General features: G+C 42.2%; 1 protein-coding gene across 4 annotated transcripts in view; it reads right to left on the bottom strand.

The window, feature by feature from the left end:
* Window positions 1–354: 354 nt before the first annotated feature.
* The window catches only part of zmp:0000000936 (interleukin-1 receptor type 1), a 32832-nt gene continuing 6344 nt past the window's right edge, over window positions 355–26842 (bottom strand). The window contains exons 1-11 of one of the 4 annotated variants that reach the window (XM_029637642.2): window positions 24511–24608; window positions 18424–18501; window positions 17344–17596; window positions 15592–15775; window positions 14144–14327; window positions 13824–13886; window positions 13346–13478; window positions 11304–11455; window positions 9013–9156; window positions 1361–1528; window positions 355–1118 (exon numbers count right to left, since the gene is read on the bottom strand). In XM_029637642.2, coding sequence (XP_029493502.1) covers window positions 628–1118; window positions 1361–1528; window positions 9013–9156; window positions 11304–11455; window positions 13346–13478; window positions 13824–13886; window positions 14144–14327; window positions 15592–15775; window positions 17344–17596; window positions 18424–18499 — 1848 coding nt within the window. In that variant the 5' untranslated portion in view covers window positions 18500–18501; window positions 24511–24608 and the 3' untranslated portion in view covers window positions 355–627. Of the gene's footprint in view, window positions 1119–1360; window positions 1529–9012; window positions 9157–11303; window positions 11456–13345; window positions 13479–13823; window positions 13887–14143; window positions 14328–15591; window positions 15825–17343; window positions 17597–18423; window positions 18502–18614; window positions 18698–24510; window positions 24609–26842 lie in introns of those variants that run through there. The other 3 variants (XM_029637651.2, XM_029637635.2, XM_029637659.2) reach the window with 3 other exon arrangements.

The raw sequence follows: 26842 nt of genomic DNA on the forward strand, positions 1-26842 counted from the left end.
CGCTACAATAATTTGCTTTAATAAAGTATTTGTTAATAGTCGGCACACCATTTATAAAACATTAATGCTATAAAAGTAAATGTCAGTAAGTTATTCATAAATAACTTTGTGGGTTATTGTCTGTGTAGTTGCATGTCAGCACTCGTTATATAGCGGCACATTCGTTTTGTTATTTTGTTTAGTGTTCTTCATTTATTAAAGAAGAATGTATTCATATCACACTGCGCCTTTGTCACGTTCGTCGTATTGATGAGACCATCTGAGAAACCATTCTTTCAACAATCCTTAATAAATAAAGGAACATTTTGGTGGGAGGATTTTTAAAATAGAAACAAAGACATCAAATAAATAATATAGAATATACTGTGAAATCTTTATTAAAGCTCTCACACAGATTCGGTGTGTATGTACAACATGGTAGCAGTGTTCCATAATGTGTGTGTGCGTGAGCATACGTGCATGCGTGTGTGACTGGCTCTGCCAATATGGTCACTACCAAGTGTTATTTTATACTCTCCATGGTATCAGAAGATCTTTCATTCAACAGATTTCCTCCTCACGTTGGTCATTTGAACATCCATCCATAACATGTCAACACTGTCCTCTCCCAACAGCCCATCTATCCCTTCAGATGTTCAACAGACTGTTCTTCTCTGGACACTTTGTCCTCTTGCCCCTCACAGGCATATAATACCTCAGTTCCTTCCAGAAGTGTGAGGATGAGGAAAGAGAGGGTGAGGAGAAAGAGGGCGAAGCCCCTCTCTTCTCCTTCACCTCTTCCCCCCACCTCCCACACCTCAACCCTCTGGTCCTCCTAGTCCTGCTACTCTTCCACCAGCAGACAGCACCCTGGCGCTCCCGGAGGTGGCGCACCGACTCGGGGAAGAAGGCGAGCTGTGTTGGGGTGATCTCTTCCAGCTCCACCAGAACCACCTTAAGGGAACCCTCCAGCAGTGCACGGTGCATAGCCATCTGCCTCTCAAAGCTCTTCCAGGCCTCCAGGACATCGCTGCTGCTGCTGCTGTCACTCTGACCTCCACTGCAGAACGTAGAGCCAGTGTATACAAGGAGGAGACGCCGGCTGGCCCACATGCTCTCCTCCACAGCATCTACTACGGCTAGAGGGTGTGGGCGAGGGAGGAGAAGAGGGAGGGGCAAGAGGGACAATGGGTATTAAAAGACTTTTATGATTAAAATGGTTTCAGAAGTTCTTTATGATTTCAGAAAAGGTTCCACATATTTAATCATCATACTACATGTGTACTAACGCCAAGGCTTTAGCTCAGCAGACTAACACAGACCTGTGACGCCCAGGAGCCCCAGGTTTGAACCCAGTCAATCACATATGCAGATGTCTTACCGTCCCCTGGTAGGCTGTCCCGGCCCAGAATAAAGAGCCTGTAGCCACACCTCCCCTCGAGAACCTGGGGCAATGTGTGGAGGGCAAACATTTCCACCTCCCCACTGGCCACGCTCCCAGAGAGATGGGGATACGCCACATATGCATCATACAGCTTTCCATCAGACTCTGCCACATGTAGAAGAGGGTTAAAAACAACAGGTGTGTTAGTGCTGGGCTAGAGCAAAAGCCTCCACAGACCTGCCAAACGGAGGAGGCTTGGTTATGTCTGACACCATAGTTAATTGTGTTTTATGGTTACATGGCCTATTCATTGCCTCGTAGAAAACTGCATCTCTCTCTTTCCTCTGAGTCACGGAAATGATGTGCTGGCATCGCTGTGGGATGTGCTACAGTACCTCGCTACACTTGCTGCTGATTTTACTTGTGGTCAGGTGGGGAGTGTGAAACAAGCAATGCAACGTGTATGTGTGTGGGCCAGGGAGGTTGTGGTGAGATATACTTTATGTAATCTGGTGTCGGAATGTACGTTTATGTTAGTGCAAGTTGTTTCCGTTGTGTGAATGCACAGTATGTGTCGGAGCCAAAAGGCCCTTTAAAGAAGAATTATAATGTATGATTCATTTGAAGGATATACACTAGCCCACTAATAACATTTCATATTATACTTTACACATAACACACTGAGGTACAAAAGGCATTGCATTGTTCTTGAAAGTTTCATTTAGTTATGAATGAAGACGTGTGGCACTCTATGGAACCCTGATTCTAAAGGAGAACAAAGGAATTAAAGATGTGTTGAATCTTAAATCAACTATTCCTAGAGCAGTGGCAAATTTAGACTTGGAAGCTACTACTAGTTGGAAACTGTAGCTCTATGGATTTCGCACGCCAGTGACTGACTATTGGAAAACGAAGCACATGGAGCAGCATTAAATAATGGGATGCGGGATTTCTGAATGAAAAAAGTAAAAGCTATCGATAAATAGATTAATTGTGCGTGTAAGGATACAATAACTACATGGAATAAAGGAATGTTAACAATTGCTGTTGATTATTGCTACTTGTGGGGATTGTAAATATTAAGAAAATCGTTGAAACGTGTTTGTCGTAAATCTGCTCAATGCGCACTCATGGAATGGAAACAGTAAATAAGTGCGCCTGATCAACACAACTGAAACAAACACGAGATTGCAAATACAGTTTGTATTGGAAATTATCGTGATTGAAATGTGTTTTTGCGTAAATAATGGATGACAACCGAAGACTACATGGACAAAAATGTCTGAGCCCATGGCTGCTGAGCAAAAACTGACTAAGCTGATTGGCTATTGTAGGGCACAGCTTAGAATATTAACTGAATTAAATAAATGCGTTATTGGTTAATAAAGAAAGTGTTGACCAAGTGACTTTTCTTGCTGATGGGTTTCTGAATGAATTCATACAGCATCATAAATCTATTCAAGCTCTATTATAGGATGATGAAAATGGTGGGGATCAAATGGATTGGTTCGACCCAAAATGATAAGGTTTGATGAATTTATGGATAAATGGGTTGGTGATGCAAATTCCCTGGTCACTGAACATCCCCCTGAAATAGATGCCGATGACAATGTGTCAAAAAACCCTAGAAGGTTCTCAAAGGCTTCATCCACAACTTCAAGTCGGATAAGAGCTGAAACTGAAAGAGCTGCTCTCTTGGCTAAGGCAGATGCACTCAAAGCACCAAGTTGAGATAGAAGAAGCAAAAATACTAGCTGAGCTAAAAGCCAAAAAGTAAAACCTGGAAATGCACACCCAAATTGCATCTAATGCCCCTTAAAAGCTATGGAAGAACATGAAGATTCCTTACAAAATGGGACCAAAGACGCCAAAGGATGGCATGAATTTATATCATGAGGTGTCCAGAAGAATGACGCCTCTTAGAACCCTGGAAAAGTTCTCCATAGAAGACGGATTGAACTCACCAGAGGATGAAATGTATGCTAGTCCTCACCTGAACCCAAAGTGCAGTCAAGATGCATGGCCTAGGAGTAGCCCCAACATATCATAATGGCCAGCAGGTGGCACTAATATGCCAAGCAATGCTGAGCAGTTTATATTTGCTGACGTCCGACCTACACAGACAAAATGAAGTGACTGAACTCATTGTCAAGCAGCAAAGGCTGTCACTACATCCTGTCAGAAAAATTGTGTTTACAGGTGACCTACTTTAATACCAGTCATTCATAATAGCCTTTGAACATGGTATTGACAGGAGGCGAGGAGACTGAATCCTCGCCAGGCAAGGTGGGCCATGTTTTTCACCCGTTTTGTGTTTACCCTTTCATACAGACCAGGCTCCCAGAACGTGAAGGCAGACGCACTGTCCTGGCTGTGTGACACAGAGGAGCGGTCCATGGATCCCACTCCCATACTCCCAGCCTCTTTTGGTGGCGCTGGTAGTGTGGGAGCTGGACGCGGACATTGAGCAGGCGTCACGTGCAGAGCCCTTTCCCCTTCAGTGTCCAGCTGGGCGTCTGTACGTTCCGTCTTCTGTCCGCGATCGACTGATCTATTGGGCCCACACGTCACCCTCCTCTGGTCATCCTGGGATAGGTCGGACGGTGCGCTGTCTTGATGGGAGGTACAGGTGGCCCACTTTAGCTAAGGACGTGAGGATTTATGTTTCCTCCTGCTCAGTGTGCGCCCAGAGCAAGGCTCCTAGACACCTGCCCAGAGGTAAGTTACAACCCTTACCCGTTCCACAACGGCCGTGGTCACAGCTGTCGGTGGATTTATTAACTGATCTTTCACCTTCACAGGGTAACACCACGATCCTGTTCGTTGTGGATCGTTTTTCTATGTTCTGTCGTCTCCTCCCTTTGCCCAGTCTCCCTACGGCCTTAGAAACTGCGGAGGATCTGTTTACACACGTCTTCCGGCACTGGGGTGCCTGAGGATATAGTGTCTGATCGAGGTCCCCAGTTCACGTCAAGGGTCTGGAAGGCGTTCATGGAACATCTGGGGGTCTCGGTCAGCCTTACCGCAGGTTTACACCCCGAGAGTAATGGGCAGGTGGAGAGAGTTAACCAGGATGTGGGTAGGTTTCTGCAGTCTTATTGCCAGGACAGAGATGGCCCAGACATCACTACGCCACTCCTCCACTAACCTTTCTCCTTTTCAATGTGTATTAGAGTATCAGCCAGTTCTGGCTCCATGGCATCAGAGTCAGACCGAGGTTCCTGCAGTGGACAATTGGTTCCGGCGTGTGGAGGAAACCTGGGAGGCCGCCCACGTCCACCTTCAGCGTGCCATACTGTTCCAGAAAGTTGGCGCAGACCGTCACCGCAGTGAGGCCCCGGTGTTCGCACCAGGGGACAGGGTCTGGCTCTCGACCTGAAACCTGCCCATCTGCCTGCCCTGCCTGAAGCTGGGTCCGTGGTTTGTGGGGCTGTTTAAAGTCCTGAGGAGAGTGAACGAGGTATGTTATAGGTTACAGCTACCCACTAATTACCGTATTAACCCCTCGTTCCATGCGTCTCTCCTCAGGCTGGTGGTGGCTGGATGTTCCTCCACCCCTCGAGGGGGTCCCGGCGAACTCCGTTCAATACATTTTGGATTCGAGACGTCGGGCGAGGGGCCTACAGTACCTCGTGGACTGGGAGGCGTACGGTCCGGAGGAGAGATGCTGGGTTCCGATGGAGGACGTATTAGATCCTTCCATGCTGCGAGAATTCCACCGTCTCCATCCAGTTCGCCCTGCACCTCGCTGCTGGAGCCGCGCGTCAGGGGTGGGGGTACTGTCACTACTTCTGCCGAAGTCGATGCCTCTCCTTGTTCAGGTGGTGCTCGGCGGTTGACGTCACCGGTCTTCTAGCCATCATTGATCAATTTTTCATTTTCCATTGGATTGGAGATGTTTCAAAAGAGCTGTGACATGGCTACTGAAAGTAAGACTTGTTCTGCAGCAACTATGTCAGAACAGACAAAGAACTGACAGAAAGTAAAGATAAAAAGGCTGTAGAAAAGCATACGAAGAAGTTCAGAGCTTTCTTGTGTGGTCAAAGCTTGTCTGTTGAGGACAAGGCACAGGCTGAGAAAACTATTGTAAGATGCAACCAATGGCAATCTTTCCCTCAGGAGATTGCTTATCTGGAGGAAGACGGGCATGTCAAAAGAAATAGCACCATCTTCAGACTGGATCCTATTCTGCAGGATGGACTACTGAGAGTTGGAGGAAGGTTAAGGAGGGCTGCAATGCCAGAGGATATTAAACATCCAGTCATTCTTGGTAAAGGCAGCCACCTCTCCACACTCATCTTGAGAAACATACACAACCAGATTGGACACAGTGGACGGAATCATATGCTCTCCAAATTAAGACAGAGGTATTGGAGAGTGCATGCTAACTCTGCTACAGGGAAGATCTTAAAAGCATGCATCTTCTTTCGACGACAGACAGCCAGAGTGGGAGGACAGAAGACGGCTGACCTCCCCAAGAGCCGTATATCACCTGACCTGCCACCACTTACATATGTAGGCACTGACTACTTTGAACCGATAGAGGTGAAGTGTGGCCGCTCCAACATCAAAATATATGGTGTTATATTCACGTCTAACCAGCCGCACCCTCCATCTAGAAGTAGCATCTTCCCTTGACATATATTTCAAAATATAAAGTCCCCATTTTTGGGGTGCCTATTTGATTTTTTTGTATTCCATTCAGTCTAGTATGAGAACGGTAGCCCCTATCTGCAAAAGCAGGGTGTCTGCGGAAAGCTGAGTATGGCTATTGTTCGGAGATGGAGACAGATACAATACCTTGTGGATCTGTTCTGGACTAGATGAATAAAGGAGTACCTTCCTTTGACGGAAGAAGGGTAAAAGCTGAACCTCAAGAAAAGGATTCTCAGAACAGATGATTTCGTGCTTATCGTGGACAGCACAACACCCAGGAACACTTGGATGATGGGAAGTGTCATTAAACCTATTCAAGACTCAAAAGGTCATATTCGGAGCGTAGTCCTTAAGACCAAAACATCTGTCTTGGAACGACCCATCACCAAACTAGGTCTGCCCCAGGAAGCAGCAGATAATTAAATATACAGAAAAGTACACCCTCATACAGAATGATGGTATTAAATACATTTTGAAGTGTACCATATGAAATTAGGAAGAACTTCAGTTTTGAATATGAAGATAAGTTATGGCTCCTTGAAGATTTCAGTTGAAATTATAATTGTTTTGTTAATGGCAGCCACAATTAGGGTCCGGTAATGTAGGAGCCACAAGGTCCTTTAAAAAATAATTTGAATTTATGATTAATTAGAAGGATATGCATTATTATTTAGATGAGTTTCCCATATTATGGTTACTTATTTACCTGAGCCATGATTGACAGCTTGAATATGCCCACTATACTGCGGAGCGAATGTCAATATGGGGAGGTAGTTTGGGAAGCTAAGGGGGGAGTCCTAGCACTGGTTAGGGACTACACCACTAACAACATTTCATATTATACTTTACACATAACACACTGAGGTACAAAAGGTACATTGTTATTGAAAGTTTAATTTAGTTATGAATGAAGACGTGTGGCACTCTATGGAACCCTGATTCTAAAAGAGAACAAAGGAATAAAAGATGTGTATAAACTTAAATCAACTATTGCTAGAGCAGTGACTTGGAAACCACTGCAGTTTTCAATTAGTCAGCAGAAGCGTGCATGCATTCATGCCTGCGTGATTGCACTCAGGCATGTTTTTGAGAATGTTTCAATGAGTGGGTGTTCGCAATATACAGTACCAGTCAAAAATTTACACACCTACTCATTCAAGGGTTTCTTTATTTTTACTATTTTCTACATTGTAGAATAATAGTGCAGCCATCAAAACTATGAAATAACACATATGGAATCATGTAGTAACCACAAAAAAGTGTTAAACAAATCCAAATATATTTGAGATTTTAGATCCTTCAGAGTAGCCACCCTTTGCCTTGATCACAGCTTTGCACACTCTTGACATTTTCTTAACCAGCTTCATGAGGTAGTCACCTGGAATGCATTTCAATTAACAGGTGTGCCTTGTTCAAAGTTCATTTGTGAAATGTATTTCCTTCTTAATGCATTTGAGCCAATCAGATGTGTTGTGACATGGTAGGGGTGGTATACAGAATATGGTATTTTAGCAAATAGGGCTAAGTTCATATTACGGCAAGAACAGCTCAAATAAGCAAAGAGAAACGACAGTCCATCATTACTTTAAGATATGAAGGTCAGTTAATTCAGAAAATTAAGAACTTTTAAAGTTTCTTGAGGGTCATTCGCAAAAACCATCAAGCACTGTGATGAAACTGGCTCTCACGAGGACCGCCACAGGAAGACCCAGAGTTACATCTGCTGCAGAGGATAAGTTCATTAGAGTTACCAGCCGCAGAAATTGCAGCCCAAATAAATGTGTCCCAGAGTTCAAGTAACAGACACATCTCAACATCAACTGTTCAGAGGAGCCTGCATGAATGAGGCCTTCATGGTCGAATTGCGGCAAAGAAATCACTACTATAGGACACCAATAATAAGAAGACACTTGCATGGGCCAAGAAACACAAGTAATGGACATTAGACTGGTGGAAATCTGTCCTTTGGTCTGATGAGTCCAAATTTGAGATTTTTGGTTCCAAACGCTGTGTCTTTCTGAGACGCAGAGTAGGTGAACGGATGATCTCCGCATGTGTGGTTCCCACTGTGAAGCATGGAGGAGGAGTGATGGTGCTTTGCTGGTGACACTGTCTGATTTATTTAAAATCCAAGGCACACTTAACCAGCATGTCTACCACAGCATTCTGCAGTGATATGCCATCCCATCTGGTTTGCACTTAGTAGGACTATAATTTGTTTTTCGACAGGACAATGGCCCAACACACCTCCAGGCTGTGGAAGAGCTATTTCATCAAGAAGGAAAGTGATGGAGTGCTGCATCAGATGATCTGGCCTCCACAATTGTAACGAGTACGCTAGTCGGGAAGCAAGTACAGGGAGTGAATATAATAATAAATGAAACATGGAACAAAACAATTAACACGAGTAGCGTGCAGACATAACACAGGAACAGAACCAATAACACCTGAAGAAAGAACCAAGGGGAGTGACATATAGGGAAGGTAATCAGGAAGGTGATGGAGTCCGGGTGAGTGTCATGAGGCGCAGGTGCGCGTAACCATGGTGGCTGGTGTGCATAATGAGACAACTGGCAACATCGAGTGCCGGAGAAGGGGAGTGGGAGTAAACGTGACAACAATCATCCGACCTCAACCCAATTGAGATAGTTTGGGATGAGTTGAACTGCAGTGTCTTGGAAAAGCAGCCTACAAGTGCTCAGCATGTGATAACTCCTTCAAGACATAGAAAAGCATTCCAGGTGATGCTGGTCGAGAGAATGCCAAGAGTGTGCAAAGCTGTCATCAAGGCAAAGGGTGGCTACTTTGAAGAATTTGTTTAACACTTTTTGGTTACTTCATGATTCCATATGTGTTATTCCATACATTTGATGTCTTCACTATTATTCTACACTGTATAAAATTGTAAAAATAAAGAAAACCCTTGAATGAGTAGGTGTGTCCAAATTTTCGACTGGTACTGTATGTGCTGTAAAGCTTCTCTCATTACATACCTGTGTTTGTGTAGAGAAACGGGAACATCCTCCTGAACGACAGCACTATGTCAATCTTGAAGCGATGGTAAATAACAACACTAACAGTAAACATCAATACCAGACTCGTCAGTAGTACCCCAATAGGGAGCAGGTAGTTTGGATCTGTGCAGAAGAAGTCAAGAAGATAGCATTTATTATTTACGCTACCATTTTTACCCAAAGTCAAGCTGACGACTGGTTTTAATTCTAAAACATTTTGTTTGTGTGTTGAGGTTGCAAAGTTATGAAATATATTACACTATCAAAACAAGGGTAAAGGGACAGGAGAATACGTGACTCTTCTCTTTTTGAACACCGTTATGTTGTCTTCCAGGCAGTATTGTCAGTGGAAGGCATTCCTAGTCAATCGCCAAACATTTTTATAAAAATAAAACAACGAAAAGCCTTCCATTCCTATTTTTATTTATTGGTCTTGCGCTGTTGGCCGTAGGTGCACACGATTCAGCGGCCCTGCACGCCGGGTAAGCAAAGTATTCCCATTTCATGTGCCCAGAAAAACTCTGTTTGCATTCCAAACACTTAAAAGACACACCCTATCCCCTCAGCCCTCAAAATAAGTGGACACTTCTGATGACGTATCATGACGTCTGACGAGTATACATTTGCAGTGTGAGGGAGGAAGGAATGATTTTTAAATGGACCGCCCTTGCCTGGAAATTCATCCCCGTTCATCCCGCGATGATTGTGTTTTCAGACTCCGGTAGCTTGTGGGTGCTATATATTGTGGGTGCTATATATGCACTAGAGTCAATTATTGCATGTCTACTTATATTAACTATATAATTATTAATATACGCCTACTGTATGATAGATCGAAAATTAATTAGCTAACTAACGTTAGCCTGCCTTGCTACTTCTGAAGTAAAATGTTTTATTTCTACAATTTCCAAAAGCTAACCAAACAAAATCATCATTAATTTTACGAGACGTGTTTGTGCATCAGTAGCACAACTCCTAACTTATTTACATTCGTTTTTACTTACACTTGTATGTTGACTTCTCAATATTGACGTTGAGGTTTTAAGCTTTGTTGGACTTTTCTTAGCGGATGTACAATCATCGCAAATTGAATTATGGGGCGTTTCAGGCCCCGAAGTGAACATAATTGTACACTCACAAACTCCATTAAAAATTAGGGCTGAGGGGCTTACGTTGCAAACTTCCCTTGCTTGACCAATCATTCCCCCAAGGGCATAAGGTGAGGGTAAGTGGACGAGGGTGTGTCTTTTATGAGTTTGAAACGCAGCCTCTGCCTTCCCGTCGTCCCAGAGAGCAAATCACGTGCACTAAAATTCTAGTGCTGGCTAAAAGAACACTGAAGGATAGTTGATACTGTGAGATTTCAAAACTTGTATAACCATGACTAGAGAGAGACTGTCAATGAATACAACAAAGAGTTGCTATTTTTATGAGTGAGTTTGTTTAAGTTCATAATCAGCACTGTCAACACCACAGGAGGTGTTACTTGGGGAGGACAGGTTCGTGGTAATGGTGGGGGCAGAATTAGTGGAAGGGTATCAAATACACCAAACACATGGTTTCCATGGATGCCTTTCCATTTACTCCGTTGCAGCCATTATTATGAGCCGTCCTCCCCTCAACAGCCTCCACTGGTCAACACTTTTATAAGCCATCAAATGAGCATTCTTCCTACTTCCACTAGCGCTACAACCAGAACTACAGGAAAGTGTATATATAGGCTTGCATTGTTATTATTAGGGTATTTTTTGATATAGAGGAATATTTCACTTTCTCTGTTCATAGGAGCAACAACATTAATTTGTGTATGGGGTGAGGTAATGCGGTGAGATTCAAATTTCACTATCTGCTGGAAGACGGTGTCCCCTTTTAGTCAGTGTCAGTGGCGGAGTCTGCTGTTCTCCCTCCGCTGAGACTGACCATCAGATGCAAGCACCATCAGCCCAGTAAAATAAAAAGTAAATTATTTAAATGTATGCTCATTCAGCTGTGCCTCAAGTAATATAACAACTAATCTATTACCTGTGTGATCATATAGCCTACCTAAAATTTGAAATCTAATTTTAAAACAATGCATTGGCAGGCAATTCAAGCAAAGCCAATATGCAGAGATAATGTATTGGGCCTATAGCCTACTGCCCAAACCTCATTGCTACAATAATGTTTTTAATATGTTAATGTAGCATACGCTTAAGTTTTTTAAAGTCATGTTCCAAAAAAATCTGAGGTAGATCTCAGATTGCATTTTGACTGGTGATAACTGGTCTAACCTGTAGGGTGGAGTGTGAAGGAGGCTGTATAATAGCCTCTGTCGCTCCAGGTCTGACACGTGTACTCAATGTAAAAGTCTTCCTCTTCCACCTCCAAGAAATTCAACTGACGCTCAATCCACACACCCGTCTTCTCTTCTTCTCTCCACTCGCTGGTTGGGCGGGAGAGAGGGAGGGAGAGAAGATGTAAAACGATTTCCACCCGTGAACAAATAATCAAACCATGTTCACAATTGAATTGACATAAACCCGGTTTCCATCCAACCATTTCATGACACATAAAAAAAAGTTACTACAGGGCTGATGGAAACAAGAAATCAAAGTCGGCTCAATTTCATAAATGTCGACAGACAATTGGTTCATTTGACATGTTGGGATCGCTTTGTCTGTAAAATTAATTATGCAAGAAAGGCAGGTGGAAACAGATTATGCGCTAATATTTATATAATAACAATCATATGGAAGTAAACTTGGAATCACACGAGTATATGTTATGTTGTAGGCCTACCACCACAAGGTGGAAAAGCTGTCACGCCCTGATCTGTTTCACCTTTGTGATTGTCTCCACCCCCCTCCAGGTGTCACCCATCTTCCCCATTATCCCGTGTATTTATACCTGTATTCTCTGTCTGTTGCCAGTTTGTCTTGTTTGTCAAGCTTACCAGCGTTTGTCCTGTCAGCTCCTGTTTTTTCCCCAGCCTCTCTTTTTCCTCACCCTCCTGGTTTTTGACCCTTGCCTATCCTAACCCTGAACCCACCCGCCTGACCACTCTCCCTGCCCCTGACACTGAGCCAGCCTGCCGTCCTGTACCTTTGCCCCCATCTGGATTTCCGACCTCTGCCTGACCTGACCCTGAGCCTGCCTGCCGTCCTGTACCATTGCCTCTGTAGTTGTAATAAACATTGTTACTTCACCACGGTCTGCATCTGGGTCTTACCTTATCCTGATAAAAACATGGAAAGCAGTGGTGTGTATTCATGGATGCCAAAGAAAACCATGTTTCCCCAAATATTTGACCAATAAAAAAAATCTAATTTTTAATTATTAGTCTTTTGTCTGTGTTTTTATAATTTTCGGTTAATTGGGAAGTGGCTGAATCTCACCGGAGAAATCATCCAAGCGAGGGAAAAGCGCTCCTCTGTCTCAGTATGTGTAGCCCGTATATCTGATGCTATCTGTACCAAAAGAGTATAACATGTTGCCGCCGTAGCAGTCGATTGATTGATGCCAGCAAGCATTTGCAAGCCTGCCAAACCCAGACGACACTGGGCAAATTGTGCACCCCCTCATGGGTCTCCCGGTCAAGGCCGGCTGCAAGACAGCCTGGGATCGAACCCGGGTCTGTAGTGACACCTCAAGTACTGCGATGCAGTGCCTTAGACCGCTGTGCCACTTGGTAGCCGAGAACTCACTCTCATGTTGGTCTATTAACTAATTTACCGCCTGGTGATGTCACCAGGCAGACAAAAACTCCATGCCACCAAAACAGGCTGACATTTCAGGTGGTCTTTTCAAACAGCTCTTACACTAAAGGGGCATTATCATAATTTGCTTGGCTGCCAATTATCATATAAAGTGATTTTGCTATTATTTATATCTCATCATATAACCTGTTTACTTTATCAGCAAACTGTTGTCTAGAGAGTATGTGCCACAACCAGATTGGAAAAGTTAGCTACATATCGCAACAGTTTTTTTGATAAAACTATCGGTTGAGTTGAAAATGCGATGTAAACCCATTTCATATATATATATTTTTGGGACATGGGAACTTAACCGCAAAAGTGTTTTTTCTGTGCATATTGTTTTTATGCAGATTTGTTTAAATATTTGCATGATAATATGTCACTAATTGAATGGAAATCTAGCTTTAGACTGTTTGTATTCAGGGATATGGACCCCATCTTGATCTTAATGGTATATCCTTGATATGATTTCAACAGTTTGGATACTATACAGTAGAACATCCATCTGGATGACACAGAATACAGGCATATAGAAGTTTTACAGTATGTGTTGTGATGCTGCTATCTCAACCTACCTTTGTGATTCCTGAAAGACTCGCTCTGAGACATTTTCGGGAATATTGTCATCTCTAGCTCTCCAATTCAAGTCCGCGCATTGTCCCCCCACACTCAGCACAAACACCCGACACATCTTACTGAAGGAAGAGCCTAGGGGGCAAACATTGAATTCTTTGTAAAGTTCATACATTAATTAATGTGTACAAAGGACCCAACTAGTTGCATATACACTGAGTGTACAAAACATTAAGAACACCATGTTTTGTACAGTGTAATTACGTAAACTTTGTGTAAACTCTTGTCTGTATTCTGTCTCTAAATGTTGTCTATCACTAGCAGCACCGCATCATCAAGTAAAATTCAGAGTATTGGTTAATGTACTTGTCAAATAAAGGTGATTCTGATATTTAGAAGTCATACAGATATAGTAGGAGCATGCACACACACACACACACACACACACACACACACAGTACATGTTCCATAGTGTCTTACCCAAATCTGCTTTGATGATCTTATTAGCAGGTTCAACCACTTTGGGGTCAAGGCAATACTCCTCTGAAATTATGAAAATGATTCATAAACGTTATAAACAGATGCAAAAATATGCAGTCACCTGACCCTATAGAAAACAACCGCTTCTAAGCTCTCAGAGCAAGTATGAAAGTATGAAATCGTGAAGTTGCCCATTAATATCTGACCCTGTGTCAGGGGTTATGTAAAGGCTAGGTTAAGGATTTTGGGTATATGGTAATAATCTGATCCCAGATCTGTGGTTAGGAGCAACTTCTATGAGCTGTGCCAACAGTACTCACTTTTCACCGTACCCACAAACGTCTCTGAAATCCTGCCGCTGAGCCCTTCCAGGTCAAAGGTCATGGTGCAAGTGTAGAACCCATGGTCTTCAGGGCTGACCTGAGCTACTAAGAGTTTCTGGCCATCAATGATATAGGTAAACCTGTCCCACAATGGGTCATCTTTCACAATGCGTTCGCATCCCTGAAAGATTTCAAGTAGAAATGCACACTGAAGGTAATGGAAATGGAATACGGCTCGTGGGTCTTTCTTGAATTACAGTGGCATTTGCATCCCTTGCATTTGCAACCATGAAAAACACTTTAAAATGACAAATAGTTAGTTACACATCATACATGTTTTTGTTTATTGAACTGTTAAACAACTGTGAACAATAATAAACCATAATGCAAGTCCTTTATACTGCAAAAACATTGTTTATGCATTGTTTAAAGTACTTAGGGTAAGCAAATTCACTTATCCCAGTAGTGATTTGTAGTGACATATTTTGGGGATTTAGAGATTATTATTTTGAATTCTAGAAAGTGAATAAATGTTTTTTCATATATTGTATAGATCAATAAAAGCCTATTAAAAAGCCTTTTTTATATAGTATAATGTGTGTCCCTAAGTTTTATGTCATTGGTGTTAACGCCTTAAAAATCACTCATTACAATGATATACAGTACATAAAGAACCTTGAGCATTCCCTCCAGTGGCTGTTATTTGGGGAAGGGTCTATATTAAAGAAAATTATTAGCTAATCACACCCTTTTAGTATGTGATACATTTGAGGATTGCATAGGAAAACTGTGTATAAATACAATGTGTCATTGTTGTTACTCAACTTCAATGAAGGGAAATTTAATTGTGAGCAAAATTATTAATCATATCAAATTTGAAATTATTTTTTAAAAGGGACCTTAGATTTGAGCATCTGTGGCCTCCATTTAAGGAAATCCTCAATAACCAAACGTTTGTAATTGGTGTTACCATCATTGGTGTTACTACTCCTACTGGTGGCAGAACGTTATCGTAATGATAAAACATTTCATCACGCTGCCATATTAGTTGATTTAGAATGGGAACATGTACCTAAATACATTTAAACATTTAACATTTTTTAGAACTTTTGAACTTTTGAATTTCTTTTGCAAAATGACATGCCCAAATGCCACAGCAACTCAAGAATTACCCTAGTAATACAAAATATACAATATTGCAGTTAAGTTAATGTTAAGATAATGTCTTATCCATGAAGACCTACTGTAAGCCTTCTATGAGAATAATTGGATGTAAAAAGTGTATATTTGATGGAACATTCTCTCACATGTAGTCACCCTACATTCCTATAGTTTTAAAGATAAAGATAAATGAAGAATACAAAGAGACAAACTTTCCATCACTGCCAGGCCTCAAGGTTCCCCTCAACATTCTCCCTCCCATCTGTTTACCGTATAGGACTCACCTTGTACCACTGGATGGAGTAATTGTCCACTTTCCTGATCTGGTCACTCAATGGGCAGGACAGGAAAGCGCTGGCTGTATTGGTCAGGACCTGTTCAACCTCATTCTGTGGTCGACCGCATTCTTCTGGGTTGATCTGGTTCACAATCAGTAAGGTAGCCTGCTTGTAGCACTGGGAGGGAGTTCTGTTCATCCAAGATAGCAGGCAATATTTACAGCACTGTACTACTGGGTCTGTACCACACACACACACACACACACACACAAACACACACACACACACACACAAAAGTATGTGGACACCCCTTCAAATGAGTGGATTCAGCTATTTCTGCCACACCCATTGTTGACAGGTGTATAAAATTGAGCACACAGCCACGCAATCTCCACAGACAAACATTGGCAGTAAAATGGCCTTACTAAAGAGCTCAGTGACTTTCAATGTGGCACCATCATAAGATTCCAACAAGTCAGTTTGTGGAAATGTCTAGGAGCAACAACCGCTCAGCCGCGAATTAGTAGGCCAGACAAGCTCACAGAACTGGGCCGCGGAGTGCTGAGACTCGTAAATCGTCTGTCTTCGTTTGCAACACTCACTACCGATTTCCAAACTGCCTTTGGAAGCAATGTCAGCACAATAACTGTTTGTCAGTGTCACACCCTGATCTGTTTCACCTGTCTTGTGCCTGTCTCCACCCCCCACCAGGTGTCTCATATTCTTCCCCATTATCACCTGTGTATTTATACATGTGGTTTCTGTTTGTCTGTTCGTGTTGTTTTGTCAGGTCTTACCAGCGTGTTTTCCGTTTCTCAAGTTCTTGTTTTCTAATCTTCCCGGTTCTGACTATTCTGCCTGTCCTGAGCCTGCCTGCCGTTTTGTCATTGATTGACTCTGCCTTGGATTACGAACCTTGACCTTCCCTTTGCCTGCCCCTTAGTTTGGTTCTCAGAATATTTATTATAACAATCTGCCTCCTGTGTCTGCCTCAGGGTCATATCCTGAGTCGTGATAGTCGGGAGTTTCATGAAATGCAGCCGCACACAAGCCTAAATTCACCATACGTAATGCCAAGCGTCAGCTGCAGTGGTGTAAAACTTGCCGCCATCGGACTCTGGAGCAGTGGAAACGCATTCTCTGAAGTGATGAATCACTCTTCACCATCTGGCAGTCAGACGGACTAATCTGGGTTTGGCAGATGCCAGGATTAAGCTACATGCCCCAATGTATAGTGCCAACTGTAAAGTTTGGTGGATGATAAATAATGGTCTGGGGCTGTTTTTCATGGTTCGGGCTAGGCCCCTTAGTTCCAGTGAAGGGAAATCTTAACGCTACAGGATACAATGACATTCTAGACGATTCTGTGCTGCCAACTTTGTGGCATCAGTTATGGGAAGGCTCTTTCCTGTTTCAGCAAGACAATGCCCCCGTGCAGAAAGCGAGGTCCATACAGAAATGGTTTGTCGAGATCCGTGTGGAAGAACTTGACTGGCCTGCACAGTGCCCTGACCTCAACCCCATCGAACACCATTGGGATGAATTAGAACGCCGATGGTGAGCCAGGCCTAATCACCCAACATAAGTACCCAACCTCACTAATGCTCTTGTCGCTGAATGGGAAGCAAGTCCCCGCAAAAATGTTCCAACATCTAGTGGAAAGCTTTCCCAGAAGAGTAGAGGCTGTTATAGCAGAAAAGGGGGGACGAACTCCATATTAATGCCCATGATTTTGGTCATGTAGTGTATATATCCTACCTCACAACACAGACATAGTCTCCAGCATCGTCCATCTCAATGTTAAACATCCACAGTGTCTTCCCCTGCACCAATGTTTTTCCCGTCTCGCTGGTCAGCTTTCTCCCAGTCCTTGGGTCGTACCATGAAATGTTATAGGGGACGGTGTGATAGTTGAACACGTTGGGGGCCAACAGGGTGGATGTCAACATGGCGGCATCACCCGGGACTGAAAAGACCCGCTCAAACTCTCGTCCATAGTCCTTACAGAGCTCTGTACACAAAGAGTACATAGAGTGAAGACAAACATGCGGCACAGAGACTATTTGAGGCCCCCCTTGAAGAATGTGGATGCGCACACAATTTTTTTGTTGTAAATTATGCAATTCTACTGTGTGTCATGTAAGTATTGATTTTGTACAGAGATGGTATCATCAAAAATATCTTTGCTTAAAACCTTTTAGAAAAGGGTTCTGCTCCCTCCCCCACCAATGGGTGCTTGTTTTGTTTTTTGCCCTAGCACTACACAGCTAATTCAAATCATCTAAGCTTGATTTTTTTATTTTACCTTTATTTAACCAGGCAAGTCAGTTAAGAACACATTCTTATTTTCAATGACGGCCTGGGAACAGTGGGTTAACTGCCTGTTCAGGGGCAGAACGACAGATTTGTACCTTGTCAGCTCGGGGGTTTGAACTCTCAACCTTCCGGTTACTAGTCCAACGCTCTAACCACTAGGCTACGCTGCCACCCCTGGTTATTTGAATCATCTGTGTAGTGCTAGGGAAAAAATCAAAATGTGCACCCATGGCGGGCCCCATGACCGAGTTTGGTAGTACCTGTTTTAGCACACCAATAAATGTGCACACAGATACTATATTTGCACGGCCGCTGTATCAAAGACTAATTCCATCAACGCCCACCAGAGGTCAAAGTTGAGGTATCCCGAAGTGAAGGGCCATGTTTCAAATTATAGTTAGGGCCATTGAATTGAGACAGTTTTGGTAATTCAAACCGTGCTTCTAGCTGTCCTCATAACTACTGCTTGATTGATTGATTAATGGCTGACTGGAAGTCTTTGGTGAAGTGTGTCCTACCTACCTCCTACAGCCTTGGAGCTGCCAGTGAGACAGATGAGTGAGAAGAGGAAGATCTGCAACATCTGACTCCAATCCATAGCTGAAACAGAGAGACACAGGGAACACTCATTACCAAAGCAACACTGAACAATAAGCTCAAACAAACTAACAGAATCCTACAGGACATATCATAACACTGTTCAAAATCCTCACCAAGTGAAATGATCACACACAAAAAAGTATCATTCCGCTTCCCGACCTTCCACTGAATACCTCACTTGTCAGCTGAATCTCCTACACAAACACGCCACAGGCAATCTGGGGCAGGCCTTTATGGAAAACCAATCATATTTGACTACAGGAGTCACCACGGTAAGGCAGGCAGGCAGGATAATACCTCATGCCTAGAGGAGGGACAGACACATTCCCCAGTCCACCACAGGAAGACTGGCTGACTAACTGGCTGGGGACGTTTCCAGGGCTCTGCCGGTAACTCGATGAGTAAAGCTAAGACATATAATAACAAAACCCAAGAGAGAAAATGATCAGCAGAGGTCAGCAACTCCCACCCTGGAGTGTTACCCTGCAGCACCTTATTTTACTAGCTGCTCAATAGGACGTTGATTAGTTGAATCATGTGTGTTATAGCAGAATCCTGCATTCCCAGTAGCTGTCCAGGAGAAGGGTTGGCCAGCCCTGAAGTGATGATACTGTTTAGCCTAAGAGTCATGAGGTCAGTCAGGGTTATGAAAGCTTAACTGCCTGATCCCAGCTGGTCTAGATTGACTCACTAGATGACTTGACTATATAGTACATTTCGATCCCCTTCTATAATACAAGCTTGACTCTTTGTTAAGGGGAAATGGTTGGTTTTACAGGCATTTCATACTGTCTGACAGACACACTTCACAGTGGAGGTGTTTAACTGTATAACTGTAAGCCAGCTGTTATAACTAAGTTAACTAATGAGGTGTCAAACTACTTATGTCCACTTGTAATGTGATATCACATGTAAATTCTGCAACTAAAGGAAATAGTAAGGGAATTAAAACAAACATTTTTGCCAATTTTTAAACTACATACATCCAATGACATGGTGCCATTTTTTGTTGATTTCACATTGAATTCATGCTAGTTGGCAACTCAACCAAATATAAATCAAAACGAGATGTTGAACTGACATCTTGGCCCAATGGGATGTGATCGTGTCTCAATGTATTCAAGGTATGAAATTATAGTTATTTTCAAATATAATCTCTTTTGGGGCTTAGTTTTGGTCAATTCGCATGGTACAAAGTATTATAATTATGTTCCGGCCCCCTGACCATCCTCTCCAAGAAAAACATGCCTGCTACTAAATCTTGTCACGATCGTCGTAAGGAGCGGACCAAAATGCAGCGTCGTATGTGTTCATGATGATTTTTTAATTAAAGCAAGCACTGAATACAAACTATACAAAACAATAAACGAATAACGACCGTGACGCTATAATGAGAACTGTGCTGACACAAGCAACTAACATAGACAATCACCCACAACCCAACATAACAAAACAGGCTACCTAAATGTGGCTCCCAATCAGAGACAACGACTAACACCTGCCTCTGATTGAGAACCATATCAGGCCAAACACAGAAACAGACAAACTAGACATCCAACATAGAATGCCCACTCAGATCACACCCTGACCAAACAAAACATAGAAACATACAAAGCAAACTATGGTCAGAGTGTGACAAATCTAGTTGGCTACCCCTGCACTACAGGATGTGGAAACAAGCGTGGTAGTAGGTGCCTGAATCTGATTGGCGGGGTGTCAACCACAATGATTGGTGGTGCCATACAGGAAGTGCTATCTCTGCCCTATCTACCTCTCAGCACAACCACAGGAAAACACACTAATAGAGATATTACAGCTAACTGATAGAAATATATAAATAGCAAAAGGTGTACATACACAGACTGAGAATGGAAATGAATTGTGCCAACAAACAGAGAGAAACAGGATTGATAAAAGTTCAGGTTAGATTAGTATCAAAGAAAAAAGAGGAGTTGCAGAATTCCAGTACACCCAGTGTAGAGAGAGAAAATACAACTGAAAACATGTTGAAGTAGAACCACTTAGCAGTCTTGCTTTTCCAAAAAACGGGGATAGAATGAGAAATCTATAAATATCAAAACATTGAAAATAAAATCAAAATACAGGAAAAGTCTAATTCAGAGATCTACTAGATTCAGCCGCGGGCCGATTTTTTTCTTGAGCGAATAGTTGGGGGGCCGGAACATAATTCAGCAATAAGGCCCGAGGGTGTGTGCTATAACAGCTAAGGGCTGTTCTTATGCACGAAACAACGAAATGCCTGGATACAGCCCTTAGCCGTGGTATATTGGCCATACACCACTAACCCCTGAGGTGCCTTATTGCTATTATAAACTAGTTCCCTACATAATTACAGCAGTAAAAATAAATGTTGTGTCATACCCATGGTATACGGATTGATATGCCAGGGCTGTCAGCCAATCAGCATTCAGGGCTCAAACCACCCAGTGTGTCACGACTTCCACCGAAGTCGGCTCCTCTCCTTGTTCGGGCCGCGTTCGGCGGTCGACGTCACCAGCTTTCTAGCCATCGCCGCTCCATTTTTCATGTATCCATTTGTTTTGTCTTGTTCCCTGCACACCTGGTTTTCATTCCCCAATCAATCTACATGTATTTATTCCACTGTTCCCCATCATGTCTTTGTGAAAGATTGTTTGTGTTACGTGTGTATTGTTGACGCGGCAGACTGGTTTGTTTTGTCCATGTTATTATTTTACGAAGATGTTTATTGTTAAACATAATTATTGTGACTGTTTTGCGCGTTTTGCTCTTTTGCCTAAATAAAGTGTGCACCTGTTCACAAATCCCTGCTCACCTGCAACTGACTTCGCTACCAGTACGCACACATTCTGACACAGTGTATAATTACAAATCATTTGTAGACTGCATATTGACTGCAAGAAGCCCAAACAGATCTAATGTTTGACTAAAACATAATTATTTCAAACCTTGCTTACATTTGTATACGATCACTTGTCTCTCTATTTATGTGTGGGAATACTTGGGAAGAGATTTCTTGAATTAAAATCACTTGGAGCTAATTTCCTGGTGTTTTTACAGTCTTTTATGTAATTGTATTTATTTATTTTGTTTAGAAAACTTAGGGGGCCGAATAAAACCACTCGTGGGCCAAATTCGGCCCGCCGCTGCCAGTTGGGGAACCCTGGTCAAGTTGATTTAATAAAGATCCAAATGAGAGAAATTGACAGAGCTAGTTCTAGAGCCTGGAGTGGGAAGAGGAGAAGGAGGAGGAGGGGGTAAAGACCGTGCTGGCTGGGACAGGCGCAGACAGAGAGGAGCGTGGGAAGAGAGAGGATAGGAATAGGCGTAGGAGGGACTGCAGGATACAGGGGCCAAGGGCTGTGACTCACTAACCATCAGAAACCTTGTCTGAAACAAGTTCTGTCTTGTTTTGCTTCTTTATTTGACTTAAGGGGGTTGGTTCCACTACGGATTAAGACATATCCAGTTGTAGACTGGCACTTTCACATTTCCTGTACTTTAAGATTCAGTGTAGGGTAAAATGGGCCTCAACTTTCATGGCCATTTCCAACCCTTCCAAAAACACCCACTGTTGTGTTCAGTAGGGCATAGCGTAACATAATGTTTTGCAAAAGAAAACAAAAATGTGTGTTCTTTTTGGGCAAGATCAGGTAATAACTGCTAATTTAAAAAAAGAAGAAGGCCCTACTGAACAAGTCCCAGGTGTAGAACAGAACATGCCTACATGGTAAAAAAGTACCTGCTGTGGTGTTGCAAGTGCCCCTAACTGAACACATTTATAAATGTGTGATTACAAACGGTCAGACCATGGCTATTTAGTTTAGTTAACTCTGGGTACACAGTAAGTAGTGCTGTTTGTCCAAACAGACACAACATAGTTGGACTTTTACCGTCAGTTTTTTAGGGTCAAAGTTACGAGAAATGTCAAGAAAAAAGGGACCCATGAACCCTCTTGCATCTGCCAGAGTACCGAAACTCTACACAGCATGTGTACTTAACCACAACACAACCTCTACACAACACGCATACAGAAAAACTACACAACATCTGTAGACAGCCTCTACACAACATGTGTACACAACTTCTACCCAAATGTTTACACAACCTATGCACTACATCTACACTGCATGAGTACACAACCTATAAACAACATATAAACCATCTATACACAACACCTGTAAACAACAACTTCATGATCTACTCTTAAAATGTTAACCAAAACTGGGTTTCCAAAGACAACTACTGCATATGTGAAGGATTGTGTTGCATGAAGAGTGTTTAGGCATACTGTAGTGTATGACGATATTGTACTAGCTGTGATTTAAAACTGTTTACCAGAGGGCAATGTCTCAGTTGCCTGTGAGTCATTCTAGATGACCTAAAAGATGAAGCAGTTTGCAGATTAAATGTTTGCTCAGAAATGGGAGCAAGTATGCTGACGTGTATTTGATCAGACATGAATAGGCTAATCTAAAAGGGTGTCATTCTACTGTGACAAAAGGCTCATTGAGAATAATTATACTGTGACCAGAACATACCTGCAATGACTCTACAGCCGCGACACACGCATTGGCTTGTTCACATTGCCCTGCTACAATGTGTGGATTGTTGCACACGCCCTGCTACAATGTGTGGATTGTTGCACACGCCCTGCTACAATGTGCGGATCATTGACAGCAAGCACTCTCACCTAAAGTATGTTTACTGTACCTCACTGTGTTGTTTCAATGTATCTGGGGGTAAACACAGACTTTTTTGAGAGAGAGATTCGTCTTCATGTATCAACCATTATCATGATTGGATCACAGAGACAGAAGGGTCACGTGGGAATATCCAGATATTGAGAGGATGGAAGTCAACTCAATGTCACAGACTGTCAGAAGCTTGGTGATCACTCCCAGTGGCCTTTATATCCCAAATAAATGGCCAGTTAATGTCTTCAGTTCTAGTGGTTAGAGCATTTTGCCAGTAAACAAAAGGTTGCTGGATTGAATCCCCAAGCTCGCAAGGTAAAAATATATCGTTCTGCCCCTGAGCAAGGCAGTTCCGCTGTTCCCCAGGCGCCGAAGACGTGGATGTTCTTTAAGGACGCTACCCGCACCTCTCGGATTCAGACTAGATATCCCCATTTCACTTACTACAGAAATGATGTCCGCCTATTGAAAAGGATGGTGGGAAAGCTCTCTGGTGAGTACAGTTATAATCATTTTATTAGTGGACGATCACCAGATCTGGCAGAGGTGAAAGTGAATGGAGATTTCTCTCCCACACTGGCTTAATATAATTATGCATATCTGACATCTCACAATAAATCTGATAAATTACGTTAGAGATGTGATTGACTAAAACAATGAGCAGATTTAGTCTGGGGGGAAAGCACGGCAGACTACAAAACAAGAAAAAACACAACTCACAAAACAACATCAAGAAGAACATCAACACATTGCAAAAGATACAGCAAAAAAGTCAACTAACTGATTGAATCCTAGTCAACACTATACTCCTATGTCAACCACACACACCACTAGACAATTCCAGAAATTCCACTCCTGGGGAAGGCCACAACTTTGCACGAGTGCATGGAACATGTGCATGGCCTATGCTTCTTACTCCATGAACATACAAAGCACAAACTAGCAACCACTAACACATTCTTAGCACTATAGTAAAGCACATGGTAAGATAAGGCTAATCTTTCTGTCACTTGCACACAGAGAACAAATGCCTGATTGAGGAATTCATTTGTGGAGGGTGTCCAAGCCTTCTGAACAATGCTCTCCAAACAAAATAATGACAACAGGAAGCGTGCCATTTGTGGTAAGAGTTACAACATCATGAGGGAGTTCCTCAAAATCCGGAAATCTCAAAGAATATTAATCTGGCAAGAAACAAATGGTTCAAGTTATATTCTGTAGTTATCACTGGTTAACCTATGCAGGATAATTTAGTAGCATTCTTTTAACATTTTTAACGCTTCAGTCACAAAAACCATGCAAATGTCCTCACCTATCCACACTGCAGGGATCTACACAGGACCGGTTGCAAAAGAGTGTGTTCTCTTTAGGAGTCCAGCCTAGAGAGGAAGCCTGACTCGACCTCAGCAGGAGGTCCTGGGATGAAGCTCAACCAATGATAACACAGTAGCTGCGTCACAGGGACTACAAATTAATTTGAACCATTAGAGGGCCTCTAGACAGAGCTGCATGCTGGGGACTAGGTAAAAAGCTAGTGCAGTTGAGTGACCTCAAATGGCCCTGTCACACCCTGACCATAGTTTGCTTTGTATGTTTCTATGTTTTGGTTGGTCAGGGTGTGATCTGAGTGGACATTCTATGTTGGATGTCTTTTTGTCTATTTCTATGTCTGGCCTGATATGGTTCTCAATCAGAGGCAGGTGTTAGTCATTGTCTCTGATTGGGAACCATATTTAGGTAGCCTGGGTTTCACTGTGTGTTTGTGGGTGATTGTTCCTGTCTCTGTTTTGCACCAGATAGGACTGGTTCAGGTTTGGTTTGTTAGTTTATTCGTGTACAGTTTCTTTATTAAAGTACAATGAATAACAACCACGCTGCATTTAGGTCCGCCTCTACTTCACCTAAAGAAAACCGTTACAGGCCCAACCATGGAGTTGCTTCTTGGTAGCCAGGTGAGCCTTATGACATAGCTGCTAGACCATTTTAAAATCCATAACGTTTTACTCTTAGTGCCTTGCAAAAGTATTCAGACCCCTTGGATTTCTTCACATTTTAATGTGTCAAAATGGGACAAAAATGTATTTAATTGTCATTTTTTTTGTCAATCTATACAAAATACTCTGTCAAAGTGGAAGATTAAAAAATAAACAAAATTCATAACAAAAATAGTCATTGCATAAGTATTCAGCCCCTTTGTTTAGCCGATCCTAAATTAGTTCAGGAGTCAAATTTGGCTCAACAAGTCACATAAACTACATGGACTCACTCTGAAAGAATAGGGGTTGACATACAACATCTCTAAGGCCTCTCAGGCAAGTATTGAATTTCAAGCACAGATTCAACTGCAAAGACCAGGGAACTTTTCAAAAGCCTCATGAAGGGCAGTGATTGGTAGATGGGTAACAATAACAAATCAGACATTGAATATCTCTTTAAGCATTGTCAAGTTTAATAATTACAGTATGCTGTGGGTTACAGTGCCTTCAGAAAGTATTCACACCCCTTGACTTTTTCCACATTTTGTTGTGTTACATACAGCCTGAATTTAAAATAGATTAAACTGCGATTTAGGTCACTGGCCTACACACAATACCCCATAATGTCAAAGTGGAATTATGTTTTTAGACATCTTTACAAATTAATAAAAAATGAAAAGCTGAAATATCTTGAGTCAATAACTACTCAACCCCTTTGTTATGGCAAGCCTAATTACGTTCAGGAGTAAAGAGTTGCCTAACAAGTCACATAATTTGCATGGACTCACTGTGGCAATAGTGTTTAAGATCATTTTGAATGACTACCTCATCTCTACCCCACAGTGGTGGAAAAAGGACCCAATTTTCATACATTCTAGTAAAAGTAAAGATTTAAAAGAAAATGACTCAAGTAAAAGTCACCCAGTAAAATACTACTTGAGTAAAAGTCTAAAAGTATTTGGTTTAAATTTACTTAAGTATCAAAAGTAAAAGTATAAATAATTTAAAATATCTTATATTATGCAAACCAGACAACACCATTTTCTTGTTTTTTAAATGTACGGATAGCCAGGGTCACAGTTCAACACTCAGACATCATTTACAAACAAAGCATTTGTGTTTATTGAGTCTGCTAGATCAGAGGCAGTAGGGATGACCAGGGATGTTCTCTTGATAAGTGTGTGAATTAGACAATTCCTGTCCTGCTAAGCATTCAAAATGTAATGAGTACTTTTGGGTGTCAGGGAAAATGTAAGGAGTAAAAAGTACATTATTTTCTTTAGAAATGTAGTGGAGTAAAAGTTGTCAAAAATATAAATAGTAAAGTACAGATATCCCAAAAAACGACATAAGTAGTACTTAGAAGTATTTTTACTTGAGTACTTTACACCACTGGTACCCCACACATACAATCATCTGTAAGGACCCTCAGTCGAGCAGTGAATTTCAAACACAGATTCAACCATAAAGACCAGGGAGGTTTTCCAGTGGCTCGCAAAGAAGGGAACCTATTGTTAGACATTAAATTAGACATTGAATATCCTTTTGAACAATATTAATTTCACTTTGGATGGTGTATCAATATACCCAATCACTACAATACACCCAGTCCTTCCTAACTCAGTTGCTGTAGAGGAAGGAAACCACTAAGGGATTTCACCATGAATT

Source organism: Oncorhynchus nerka, linkage group LG3 (assembly GCF_034236695.1).
Source record: "Oncorhynchus nerka isolate Pitt River linkage group LG3, Oner_Uvic_2.0, whole genome shotgun sequence".
In the NCBI taxonomy this organism is placed as follows: Eukaryota; Metazoa; Chordata; class Actinopteri; order Salmoniformes; family Salmonidae; genus Oncorhynchus; species Oncorhynchus nerka.